We start from the raw sequence: 13,925 nt of genomic DNA on the forward strand, positions 1-13,925 counted from the left end.
TCATAGTGTAAAGTTAAAGTCATCAAGAAAAGGGAGTGACAGTAGCAGGAGCATCTGCAGGCAGCAGGGAGAAGGTGATGGGTTCTGATGTTCAGCTAGCTTCCTTTTTATACAGTCAGGAACTTATGCTCATCAAATAATGCTGTCCACATGTAAGCTGAGTCTTCCATTTCAACTGACCAAATGTAGAAAACTCCTCACAGGTATGATACAGAGGCTCATGGGTAATTCTAAATCCTGTTGACAACCAAATATTAACTGTCATAGCGCCTCATAAATATCCTCAACTTTTGTTATCTGAATAAATGTTAAGATAACCTTGACTTTAAGGGACTACTTGATGTACATAGACTCTAAGTTAAGAATTTTCCTTATTGAGAGACTACATGCATCATCCCATTGCTCCTGCTGTCATTACTTCCCATAATAATTAACAGGTGCTTAAAATTAATGACCTCAATTTTTCTGGCCGATTTATTTATTTATATAATCTATATGGATACTATTAAATTTGTATGGATACCTTCCCATTTCTAATTATAAAGTTTTTAGATTTCTTTAATCTGTAGATTTTTTCCAAATTAAAAAATAATATAAGCATTATTTGTTGAAAAACTGTGTTAGCCTTGCTCTATGTAGTTTACTTTATATATATAATAATATAAATGTATATGTAAAAAATAAATATTATTAATTTAAAAAGGCAAAAAAGAAAGTTTGTGTTATCATATCTAACATGCTGAGATAATTGTATGTATTTCTTTTGGTTCAGAAAAGTAATGAGCTGATGATATATGTCTAGATACATGTCATTTTCTCTGGATGTATTCACACATCACCCTCTCATGTACCCCACAACCTACCCCAGTTCTTGTCCCACATTTATCACGCAAAGAGAACCTTTTTCTCTGCTCACTTAAGTTTTCTTGCTTATCTGTACTCTAGCTCAGTGGAGACAAACAAGGAGAGAAGCAGCTGGGTTTTTCCACATGCCCTTTCATTTAATAAAACATTTCACTGGGAAGCAAAGCAGATTTGTAAGTCTAATTGAGGATCAAACATTTTTATGTTAAAAATCTTGCTACCTAAAATTTTATTAAAGTCAGTGTACTCCTTTGCTTATAGACAGATTGGATTATTTATTTCTGTCTACTATATAAAGTTAATGATGTCATTTTATAATGCAAGACAAACTATTCTTAATACCATTTTACAAAACTTAATGTGCTTAATTGATGACTTTCCAATTTGCAAGACATCATTCATCCTATAATATTATATTGTAAAGCTTCAATGAGAAATAAATAAAACTATTCAGCAGTTACTTACATTTTAAAAACTCACAAAATTAGAAGACAGAGATATAAGTAAATGAAACAATAATGCTTTCCTTGTGTTTCCCCTAGACAAGAGCCGTAATGGCTGAAGCACTAACCAACACAACGTGTTACGCAGAATTTCTGCTCATGGGATACCCAGATGACCAGGTGCTGCAGAAAGCATGTGCCGCGGTTTTCCTCTCGACCTACCTGGGAGCACTAATGGGAAACTCCCTTATTATCACCCTCACCACTATAGACCAGCATCTCCAACCTCCTATGTATTTCTTTCTGAATAATTTGTCCCTGATTGATATATGTTATATTTCTGTCACTGTTCCAAATCCATTGTGAACTTCGTGACTAACAACCGTTCCATCTCCTTCCTGGGGTGTGTTTTACAAGTTTTCTGCATTATATTTTTGGCGGGTGCTGAGTTTGCCCTGCTTCTAGTGATGTCCTATGACTGCTACACCACCATCTGCCCCCTCTGCGCTATGAGGATGTCATGAACAGAGGTGCCTGTGTTCAGATGGTGGTGGCAGCGTGGCTCGTTGGGTGTATCTACGGGTCCCTTCATGCCTCAGGGACATTCTCTGTCTGTTTCTGCGGTCGAAATGTTCTTCTGTGACATTCCATTGCTCCTCAGGCTTGCTTGCCCTGGAGACCAAATTCTAGAATTCGTGTTCATCATTACTAGCTGTTGTTTCGCCTTCATTTGTTTTGTCTTGATGGTTGTTTCCTATGTTCACATTTTCACTATTATTCTAAGAATTCCTTCTATTCAAGGGAGGTTTAAAATTTTTTCTACCTGCGTACCCCATCTTACTGTGGTGACATTATTCTTGTCTTCTGGGTTTGCTGCGTATTTAGGTACAACAGCAAAGTCGCTGTCATCACCTAATCTCTTTATTTCTGTCTTCCACTCCCTGTTACCTCCAAGCCTGAACCCCGTGATTTATACTTTGAGAAATTCAGATGTAAACGTGGCCTTATGCAACATTTTAGGTGGAAAAACGACAACAAGCTTCTAAACCTTGAAGATATAATCTACTATGATAAAAACTATATAAAATTATCTGTTAATTCAAATCTGTAATAATATTGTTTGGCATGTGTTTCACTATGCTGCTTTTGCAAAAAAAAAGATTCACTTGTTTTTAGATTTATTTATTTATGTATATAGTGTTTTGCCTACATGTACACTTGCACGCCAGAAGAGGGCACCAGATCTCTTTATAGATGGTTATGAGCCCCCATGTGGTTGCTGGGAATTGAACTTAAGATCTTTGGAAAATCTCTGAGCCATCTCTCCAGCCCAAAAGATTCACTTTATAATGTTATGTGGAACTGAACAGTAGAGGATTTTTTAATTATAAATTCAGTGGAAATCTTCCAAATATTATGACTATATCAATAGATTACAGGGTTAAAGTCATATTTTTTTTATTTCATGGCCAAATATTTGCCAATACCAGTCTTATTCAGTTTGGGTTTTTGTTTGTTTGTTTGTTTTGGAAAATATGGATATTTTATGATATTTCCTTAGAATCATTCTCCCAATTTTATCATTACAACAGTTAAAATAAAAGTATTCATAGCAACATCAGCTATCAGTGAGACATTTTGTCATTTAAGGCAACGGTTCTTTCTCCAAAGTGAGTCCAGGACAGCCAGAGCTACACAGAGAAACCCTGTCTTGAGAAAACAAAAACAAAACAAAAATTCCACCTTTGATCCTTATAAGTGTGGATTACTCCTATTTAAAAAAAAAAAAATAGGAATTGTGATATGTATTCGGTTTTGTTTGGCCGTCAAACTCTTAGTGTAGGACTTCCTTTTGCCACTCCCCCGGCTGCCTGATTGAGCAAACACTTCTTGTTAAAGATAACCTTGGGGAATAAATCTCTGATGCCCAATACCGGGGAAACTATATATTCTTTATTCTTGCTGCTTGCAAAGCTGGGCCATGGAAATTTTGTGTGTACATAATCTGCTGTAAAATTGAAGAGGAACTCAAGACTCAGCTAAAAGGGAAAGGAGTGTGCCACATGTTTAGGTGAGGCCCATCTTACAGAAAACATAATGCTCCTCAAAGACCCAGTTATATTAAGTATATTTCAATTGTAGTTAAATAGGTGGGTCTTCTAAATCAATCGTAATTTGCTGAGAATTACAATTACAATTGATTCTGGAACATAACAGACTTCAATCCAAATGCACTGGAGAAACAATATATTCTAAGCTACTAATAACATTCAAACTGAGATAGTGCTTGCTGTATGCCAGGACTTTCCAAAATACTTTCACCTATAAAGTGCTTTATTCTCAATACCCAGTCTGACAGGTCAAGCTACCACAAAAGTGGTGCTATTAAGGCCACGGTTTCTGATGCCAGAGCTTTATGTTACCCTCTACACTGAACTATCTCTCTGTGACATATCACTACATCTTTGGGTACTAGAGGTTTTTAGCAATATATAAGAAAATGAAAAATGGTAGACACAAATTTTCAAAACCACAGCTGTCTCCATGCATACAAATGCTTGTCTCATGCAGACACGGCTTTATCAGTCACTGCTTTAGAAGTGGAAGTCTCACTCCACAACTTAATCCCAATCTTCTGAAGTTCAAGTGAGGATGCTTAAATTATGGTTTTTATATGGTATTTGTGCAATAGTTAATGAAGAAGTGTGTATCAGAGATGAAAAGGGGGTTTAGCAATCACATATTTAAGAAAGACAGCACATCAATTATAATTATAATGAAAATTATAATGAAAAGATCTAATTTTTACAAGTAACTTATGTGTTGTTTGATGTATTTTGTCTTATATTTTAATGAAAATTCATCAGCTTGTTTAGAACGTATCCAATAAATAGATTCATAGAATGAATAGTTCCTCTCATATATATATATATACACACATATATATTCTATTTTATGGATCCATTGAATATGTACTGTTTCCTTACATACAGAAATTTTCAGATACAATTGTGAGAAATTCAGAAATGAGATTCTTGTGGCCCTTTTAAAGGACCTAATGTCGGGCTGGAGAGATGGCTCAGAGGTTAAGAGCACTGGCTGCTCTTCCAAAGGTCCTGAGTTCAATTTCCAGCAACCACATGGTGGCTCACAACCACCTGTAAGGAGATCTGGTGTCCTCTTCTGGTGTCCAGAAACACAGGCAGGCAGAACACTGTATACATAATAAGTAAATACATTTAAAAAAAATAAAGAACCTAATGTCATCACACGGGCCCTTGTAAGAGGTGATAGTAGGATGTACAGATATAAAATATGCAAGCCTAAAAGCAGACAGGTTAGAAAGAGAGCATGCTAAGCAGCTAGATCTGGAAGCAGATGTCACAGAGCAGGCACTATCAGATGTCTTTAGAAGCTGAGTTTTCTCCTTTAGATCCTTAAAGGGGAAAGGGCAGTGTGTACACTGTAATTTCGGCCTCCTGAAAAACTGAGCTTTTGTCTGAAGCTTTTACATTTAAGATATATGTGGCATAAGTAAGATATGAGATATTGAGACACATGACTCCAAGTGGAATGATTTTGCACAGTACTTACCACTCGTCAGCATCTCCATAGTATCCAACACACCAACTCTTTTTTTTTTTTTTTTTTTTTTTTTTTTTTTTGGTTTTTCGAGACAGGGTCTCTCTGTGTATCCTTGACTGTCCTAGACTTGCTTTGTAGACCAGGCTGGCCTCTAACTCACAGTGATCCGCCTGCCTCCACCTTCTCCCAAGTGCTGGGATTAAAGGTGTGCACCACCACCACCCAGCCAACACACCAATTTTTTTTCAACACATCAATTCTTATAAGGCATAACTGAATCAATACTATATTTCTGTCTTTGTGCTTTTTTTATGTTTCTGTGGATTCAATTTAGAGCCTTGAGACAACTAGGTAAACACTTTACCACCGAGCTGAACCTATAGCCCTTATCTTTGCAGTTTGATTTTGAGATTTCTCCATGTTTTTATAAATTGAGAATAAAATAAACGCATGATGTTACATACCTCGTAGTTTCAGTTCCTGTGTGTTGCTGATAAGATACGGTGAGTATAATATTGATGTGTCCACAGGTGTTGGTTCTTTGGTTTCCAATGATTATTTATTTCTAATTCCTTTCTCTTGCAGTGGTACCTTTCTCTTTTCTTGTTTCTGGCACATGGAACGCAGTAGACCAAGATTATAAACAGAATGATGCTGATGTCATACAAAAGTCTATAATTTAATTTAACCCTGTAGGCAGTAAGGTATATTGTGCTTGCAAATTTTCTCTTACATACGTTTCCTATTTCTTTTCCATCCAATGTGGCTCTGGTTATAAAATGGCAAATTTTACACATGTCTCAGAGTTTATTCTACTTGGTTTCAGAGGGGGTCCTGGGATTCAAGTGTTGCTGTTTCTGGCTTTTTTGGTTTTGTATGTTGTAGCAGTGGTGGGGAATTTTGGCATGATCGTGATTATCAAGATGGATGCACATCTCCACACCCCTATGTATGCCTTCCTCCAGAGCCTCTCCTTCTTGGACATCTGCTATTCTTCCACAATTGCTCCCAGAGCTCTGATAAACTGCTTGAAACAGGACCACACAATATCCTTCGGTGGGTGTGCTACACAGTTCTTCTTTTTGTCTCTGTTTGGTACCACAGAAGCTTTCCTTCTGGCTGCCATGGCCTACGACCGCTTCGTCGCCATCTGCAACCCTCTTCTGTACTCTGTGAGTATGTCTCACCGGGTCTGTGCAGTGTTAGTGTCAGGGTCCTACTCGTGGGGTGCGTTGAATGCTGTCACTCAGACCACCATGACCTTCACGTTGTCTTTTTGTGGGTCCAGTGAGATCAATGACTTCTTCTGCGATGTCCCACCGCTCTTATCCCTCGCATGTTCAAACACCTTTATAAACCAGCTGGTTCTTCTGGGTTTGTGTGGCTCCATTATTGTCAGCACCTTCTTGACTGTTTTTGTTTCATACGTCTACATCATCTCAACAATACTGAAGATCCGCACGGGACAAGGACGCCGGAAAGCCTTCTCCACATGTGCCTCCCACCTGATCGCCGTGTGCTTGTTTTTTGGTACCGTTTTCTTCATGTATGCACAGCCCAGCGCTGTGTCCTCCATGGAGCAGAGCAAAGTGGTGTCTATTTTCTACACTGTCGTCATCCCGATGCTGAACCCTCTCATATACAGCCTGAGGAACAAAGACGTCAAACAAGCCCTGAGGAGAAGCAAGCAGAGGTTTTCCTCCTAACTCTGTGGACGGGGGACTCACAAACTAACCTGGTCTTCACTCCCGTGGTTTATGCTATAGCAATACTTCCTTTTTGAAGTCTTTGATCTGGAAGATAAGAGTGTATTTCATTTTATTTTATTTTTGCACATTTAACAATAAATGAAATCAAGGCTGATGATAAATAAAATGTAAGCTGGAATAATAGGTCATTGAATCGGCACATGTTTGTTTTGCCTCATATACAGGAACCTGCTCAAATTTGTCATTATAATGATTATACCAGGTGTGGTAGTACACATCTTTAATTCCAGCAGTTGCATAGGCAGAGGCAGACAGATCTCTATGAGTTCGAGGCCAGTCTGGTCTATAAAGCAAGTCTAGGACAGTAGAGGCTACATGGAGAAACCCCATCTCAAAAAAAAAATTAACACATTTAAGCCAGGGCAGAGGCAGGCAGATTGCTATGAGTTCAAGGCCAGCTTGGTCTATAAAGTGAGCCTAGGACAGCCAAGGCTACACAGAGAACCCCTGTCTTGGAAAAAAAACAAAAAACAAAACAAAACAATGAGTATACAAATCAGAAAATATTTATCTTGAATGCAACCCATAAAATAATAAAACAGATCCTTCCCAAAGGTGAAGAAACCCAAAATGCTTCAATATAAAATATTTAGTGGTGTATAAATTAGTTATTGGTGTTTTAATAAGAAAATTAATAAATTAGACAAATTTCATTGATAAATTATTTTAAGCAGCCTTTATGGAGGATAATCAACATGCTATCAATCCATTCAGTTGAAGTGTTAACATATGTTGTGATTTAACACATGTGTGTCCTTGTATAGTCATCCCATAGTCAAGAGAGCAAGCAGGCACTCTGCCTTTCTTACCCTTCACCACTTTCCCTATGAAACAATGCCTACCCTGGATAACCTTGGATCTGCCTTTAGCCTGTGGACAGGCTTGCTTTCCCTTAGGTGTCACATATGGGGCATAGAGGGTTATGGCTCTCCTAATAACTATTTTGATATATATCTAATGCTGGTATAATTTTCTTATGGACCGTGTACAGTTTACCATTGTCTATTCAGTCAAATGTTGATTTCTCTACTCCACTATCTGGTTTCAATCCAGACACTGCACTGTGATGTTTATTCTAAGTACCTCCAGTTTCAAGTTTGTGTAAACATGTCACCATTTGCTCTCTGTATTACCAATAAAAAAAAAATAACTAGCCAATGTTGAGCAAGGCAGAGGATAGGGTGGGACATCCTGGTCCGGTGATGGGGAGGAGAAAGAGGAGGAAGGACAGGAGGGATGCACGTGGAGAGGACCAGGAAACACAAGGAGGAATGAGCCTGACCTAGGATATGAGTAAAAAGCAAGTATAATGTGGGAAGTCTGAATGGGAGGAAGCTATACTAGCTTGGAGGCTTAGGACGGAATAATTACATCACAGTATTGTGCTATAGGCTAATTAAACACATCCTGGTCTCCCTGTGTGGTTGTTTGGGTATCTACTTGGTTACAGAGTAAACAATGATTTTACTAAAATCATTATCAATATTAAATAGTAATAATCACTCAACAATAAAACTTGTATCATTATCAATAGTTTGGTATAATGCATTCTTGGATAACGTTTTATCTTATGAGTGTACTACAGTTTGTTCATTCATGTGTTGATAAATATTTGAGCTGTTTTTACTTGACAGCTATTACAAATACAGCTGAAATGGATATGTGTGTATGTGCCCCACCCCACCCCCACCCACCGGTTACACAAGTCTAGCAACAGGCTTCAGTTTCTGTTGGTTCAGAGCAGGCCTGGGCCTCCTCCATTCTTCAGAGGTGGGCTCAGCGGTCACAGGAAATGCTGCAAGGAGTGGGCAGCTAACCACAGCCAGCCATGACCTGGCCAGAGAAAGATTAGTTTAAAAATGGTTTTTACTGCGGGTATAATTGGGTAAGAAAGATATACTGCTGCTCTGGAAATCTTCTGCCTCATGATAAACTCATGACCTGGCCAGAGAAGCCCATGTGTTTACTCAGTTTGCCCAGGCTTTCTAGTTTAAATGGTTACTTAACCACCTTTTGGAATTTAAATACTTATAAAACTGCCTACAAGCTCAATTGGGGGTCACTATCATGTCTGAATGGTCACCCCAACATGTTGGATCCTGCAGGATAAATGTCTTTGTTGTTTGCATAATACTATTTGAGTCTGGAGTCTTTTCTTCAGCGTGTTCAGACCCTAACAAAGTTGGTGCATATTTCTATGTTTTGGAAGTGGCTGCACTTTTCCATTCTTTAACAGTTCACATTTCAGTGCGTGTTTCAGATCCTCTGCGTTTTCAGTTGGTATTCTCTCCTTTTTTTTTTTTTTAATGTCAACTTTTAGAAAATTTGTAATGGTGTCTCATTTTGATTTAAGTTGCATTTGCTAAATTACAAATCATGCTCAAAACACTTTCATATGCTTACTTTCTACCTGCATATTTTGTTTTATTATGTGTCTATTTAAATCTTATCCACACTGGGAAGTTATTTTTTTATTATTGAGATTTGAAATAAACTATAAGAATTAAAATATTTTCTCAGAGTGTAGCTCATTATCTCATTATTTTAACAGCACTCTCTTAAGAGTAGACTTTTAATTAAATGCAATATACTAATTTGTTCTTGTACTGATTGTTCTTGCATTGTCTTATATAAAAGACTGTTGATGCTGACATGGTGGTACGTTCCTACAATCTGAGCATTCAGAAGGCTGAGGTAGGAGGGTTTGGAATTTAAGGGCAGGCTGGTCACCATATAATCAGACAGTTTCTTCAAAACATGTGATTTAATTTTTAAAATATCTTTGCTCAATTTAAAATCACAAAAACCTTCTGGTATTTTTTCTAGATTTATTGTTTCAGGATGATAATTTGTTCCAAGATAATTTTTTACTTAATTTTAGGTTTTAATTTAAGTTTTAAATTAAAATTAATTTTTACAATGAAATTTAATTTTGAGTCTAGCTCAAATTTTCACCTTTTGTGTGACTTCAAATGTTTCAGGACTATTTGTGGAAACTTGAATTGTGGTTTTTTTTTTTTTTTTTTTTTCCTACTGAACTATTTTTTTAACTTTTTACTTTTATTTTTTAGGTTTTTCGAGACAGGGTTTCACTGTGTAGCCTTGGCTGTCCTGGACTCGCTTTGTAGACCAGGCTGGCCTCAAACTCAAAGCGATCTGCCTGCCTCTGCCTCCTGGAGTAGAGTGCTGGGACCACAGGCATGGGCCACCCTGCCTGGCTTCCAGGAGTTTTTACTGTGCTCTGTTAATGTACTTGTCTATCTCTACACCCGTGCTACACATTTTAGTTTTGATTTTAGGAGACTTTTGTTAAATCAAATGGTAGGCAACAGCAGCTTCCATCCTGGAAAAGAAGCCAACACACAATTCACAGTTCCTTTTAGCTAATGAGATTTATTAGAATGAAAGGACTGAAAGTCCATACTGTAGCCTCAAGGTATGAGAGAGAGCCTTAAAAGGAAATGTACAGTATGGTCAGTCAATCTCCAGATCAAATCCAAGAAACAAAGGAGAAATAGGACTTTTAAAAACCTTTTACAAAAATAATTACAAATTGTGTAAAGTTGTACAACATGTGATTTAGGTCAATACAGCATGTGTGACCAGCAGGACCCAGGTGTCTTGAGCTGAGAGCTACTGAGTCAGCGCAGACTGCTTCTAAACGCTGTGTTCCTAGGAAACGGCTTTCTGCCAGTCTGTACACAGTGTTTCCGTCGTCCGGAGTGTTTGCTAAGAACCTTCCCGCATGTGTTGGAGCTTGTCCTCTCAGGCTTCTATCAGCGTGTTGAACAGTTGGGCTGGCTATAAAACATTTCAAACAGAGGCCTTTTTAATTCTCTGGTGACCTTTTGTGTCCCATTTTTGGAATAACATGATGAATGTCTCAGTGACACTTTATCTCCTCACATTTCCCAATGGTCAAGAAGTGCTAAGTTCCCTTGTCAGCTTTTCCTGTTGGGGCTCCCGGGTAAGGTTTGCCTGGTTGCTGCTGTTTATGACTCTTTCTTTTAAAAGTCCCAAACCACCAAGGCAGTACTTATAGTCCAGATTTCCTATGTTGGTGTATTTTATATATGAGAATGAGGTAGTAATAGATACAAGGTACCAGATAGTATGTTATACCGAGCTTATTAAATCAACCTGGGAGAGAAAGGGAAGGAGGGAGGGAAACCCCAGAGAGAGACAGAGACAGAGACAGAGACAGGAAGAGTACGAAGAAGAGAGAGTAGAGAAAGAGGGAGTACAGGGGGCCACGGGATGGCTTGTCCTTTTATATGGTCCTGGGCAGAGCCACACCCCCATGGCAATGACATCATAGGGAGGTGGACTGAAGACTGAACAGTGTGTGCATGAAGTTGCCTGCTTGGCTCAATTTTCCCTGGATTGTTTTCTTCTCTTAGAACTCCTCTTGGGCTGGGCTGTGGTGGTTGCACACCTTTAATCCCAGCACCCCGAGAGGGAGAGGCAGGCAGATGGCTGTGAGTTCGAGGCCAGCCTGGTCTGCAGAGTGAGTTCCAGGACAGTCAAGGCTACACAGAGAAACCCTGTCTCGAAAAACAACAGCAATCCTTTATCTTAACTGAGAGTATTGGGGAGACATAAAGGTCCAGTAGAGTGTGCCCCTGAAAGGTAAGGCAGGACACATCTCCTGCTTTCCAGAGACCAATGAGTTCACTTCCCCAGTACAGAAATCCTGAGTAAGCCGATAAATTTTAGAGTTGCAAAAGTCAAATAGTTTATTCTATGGCTCTACGCGGGAAGAAACAGCTGGCTTGCTGATACACAAGACAGCAGCTTATTCCAAATCCATGTCACTGTGGACCGGATCTGAATTCTTGCAGTAAGTACACTGGTTCATACTTCTCTAACATAGCCTCCAGCCCACACTCCACATCCTCCCGGGGCTCCAGATCACTGCGCTTTAATGACACCTGGCTGGGTTATGTCGCTAACTGTAACTTTTCAACCCTAATAGAAACTAAAAAATATGCAGGCAAGCAGGGGCCAGGTGTGTGACGGCGTAGTTCGGGGCTCTTGTTGTTAAGCCCCTTGAGGTCTGTTCGCTGTCTTTTTCTTTTTCTTTTTTTCCACTGCCTTTTTCAAGCAGACACAAATAACCTTTGTAATCCTTGCTTAAGAAATATCCCCAAGCCTGCACCTAGGCAGGGCGGAGTTAGGGAGGCGCGGTGGCCAAGGTTCAAGTGCTTGGAGGAGTAAAGGATCACGGGAAGAAAGAGGAGGGGGAGACTGGGACGGCAGGCGGGGATGAGGAAGCCGAGCCGCCCATGGGATAGGAAGAACTCTGAGGCTGGCGTGGAGAGAAGCGGCCTAGATGGAACGCATTGGGAAGTAGCTCAGATAGGAATGATTAAAACACAAGGCCTGGGGTGGAGTTAGCTTAAGGGGAAATATCTCTCCAGCCCCAAGTGAAATAAGGATTATTTAAAATACAACAGGTGCCTGTGTCTTACTGATATGATAGCGGGTTAGCGGGTTAGATAATACTGCTGTAATAATAGGCATTCTCCTTAAGCTACCTCCTTAATATATTCATATATAATTTTTTAAAACTACAACACAGGTGGTAGCTAGGGAAGACAGGGGCTTAATACCTCCTTCCTAGCCCTGCATGATGGCACACGCCTTTAATCCCAGCACTTGGAAGGCAGAGGCAGGCGGATCTCTGTGAATTCGAGGCCAGCCTGGCCTACAGAGCGCGTCTAGGACAGCCAGGGCTACACAGAGAGACCTTGCCTCAAAAAACAAAAACAAACAAACAAACAAAAAATCTCTTACTTTCTGTGATTCATTAATGATCTCTAAATGCCCCCATAGTGAAAATAATGATTTATTTCTTATAGATTGCATCACCTCATTACCAGTCTGGGCTACCTGTTAGTACCCTAGAAGGAGGCCTTAATAACATAGACATTACAAAATTTATGTTGCATGAGTTCATAATGGGCTGGGCTTTTCCTGTATATGTTATTTCCCTGAGAAAGCCTGTTAAACCCATGAACATGAGTGCTAGACGTCATGAGAGGATACTGGGTCAGCAGAGGCAGGAGCAATCTGGGTGACAGGCTGTTTTATTCCAAGTGCGGCAACAAGGGCAGGCTGGGGAGTTTATATGAGAGTTCCTGGTTGTGAGGTGGGTGGTTATGGGACCAAGACGATGAAGAGACCATGAGAAATTTCTGAGTGGGGTTTTGCTGGTCATCGATGACACTAAAAGAAGGAAAAGTGGGTTTTTACTTTTTATAATTTCCCCTCTTTCCTTGGGATTACAATATAATTATATAATTTCTTTCTTCCCCTTCCTCCCTCCAAACCTTCCTATATACCCCTCCTTTCTCTTTCAAATCCATCTCTCTCTCTCTCTCTCTCTCTCTCTCTCTCTCTCTCTCTCTCTCTCTCTGCCCCCCCTCTGTCTCTCTCTCTCTCTCTCTCTCTCACACACACACACACACACACACACACACACACATATAATACATATTCTAAATAATTGGTTTAGTCTGTATAACGTATGTTTTCAGGGATGAACATTAGTCATTAGATAATAGGTTAGTATGCTTTTCCTCGGGAAAGACCATTTCTCCCACCCTCCGCATTCCTTGGTTGTCTGTACTTCTTTGTGTAGCGTGAGGCCTTGTGGGACTTCCTCTGTTTACTTCTCCATGTCTACTTTTTTGTTGTTGTTGTTGTTTGTTTTTCAAGACAGGGTTTCTCTGTGTAGCTTTGGCTGTCCTGGACCTGCTTTGTAGACCAGGCTGGCCTGGAACTCACAGCGATCCACCTGCCTCTGCCTCGTGAGTGCTGGGATTATAGGCGTGCGCCACCACGCCCGGCTGCATGTCTACTGTTTTTGTCCATGTTCAGCTTATCATTTGGCAGCCATGTTGAGGCTTTGTGGGTGTTTGGCTTTTGACATTGCCAAGAAACACAACAAACTCTCTGATCCCCGGGCTCTCACAGTGTTTTTACCCTCTCTTCCAGAATGTGCAGGAATTGTTTTGTAGCTATATCCATTGTGACTGGGCTCCACAACTCTGTTTTAGTGGCTTGGGTTTGCTGTAATGGTCTCTGTATGCTTCAAGGTTAAGACTTCTTGACGATGCAGGAAGACGGCATTTATCTGTGGATATAAGGACAAATATTCGATGTGTAGTTAGATATCACGCTAGTTTTGTAAAGTAGTGACTGTTGGTTCTCATCCAAGATCTGTGTTGTCTGTGGTTTCAGTAGCATGAATTCTTCTTGT

At 39.7% G+C, this 13,925-nt stretch overlaps 2 protein-coding genes across 2 annotated transcripts in view; both read left to right on the forward strand.

The window, feature by feature from the left end:
- Positions 1–13,925, forward strand: part of Atg4c (autophagy related 4C cysteine peptidase) — a 296,253-nt gene that overhangs the window by 135,685 nt on the left and 146,643 nt on the right. The window lies entirely within an intron of this gene.
- On the forward strand, positions 5,672–6,598 carry LOC127205359 (olfactory receptor 12-like). Its single transcript, XM_051164637.1, has one exon. It carries the CDS (start codon positions 5,672–5,674, stop codon positions 6,596–6,598), a length of 927 nt encoding a protein of 308 aa, XP_051020594.1.

Source organism: Acomys russatus, chromosome 2 (genome assembly GCF_903995435.1).
Source record: "Acomys russatus chromosome 2, mAcoRus1.1, whole genome shotgun sequence".
Taxonomy (NCBI): domain Eukaryota; kingdom Metazoa; phylum Chordata; class Mammalia; order Rodentia; family Muridae; genus Acomys; species Acomys russatus.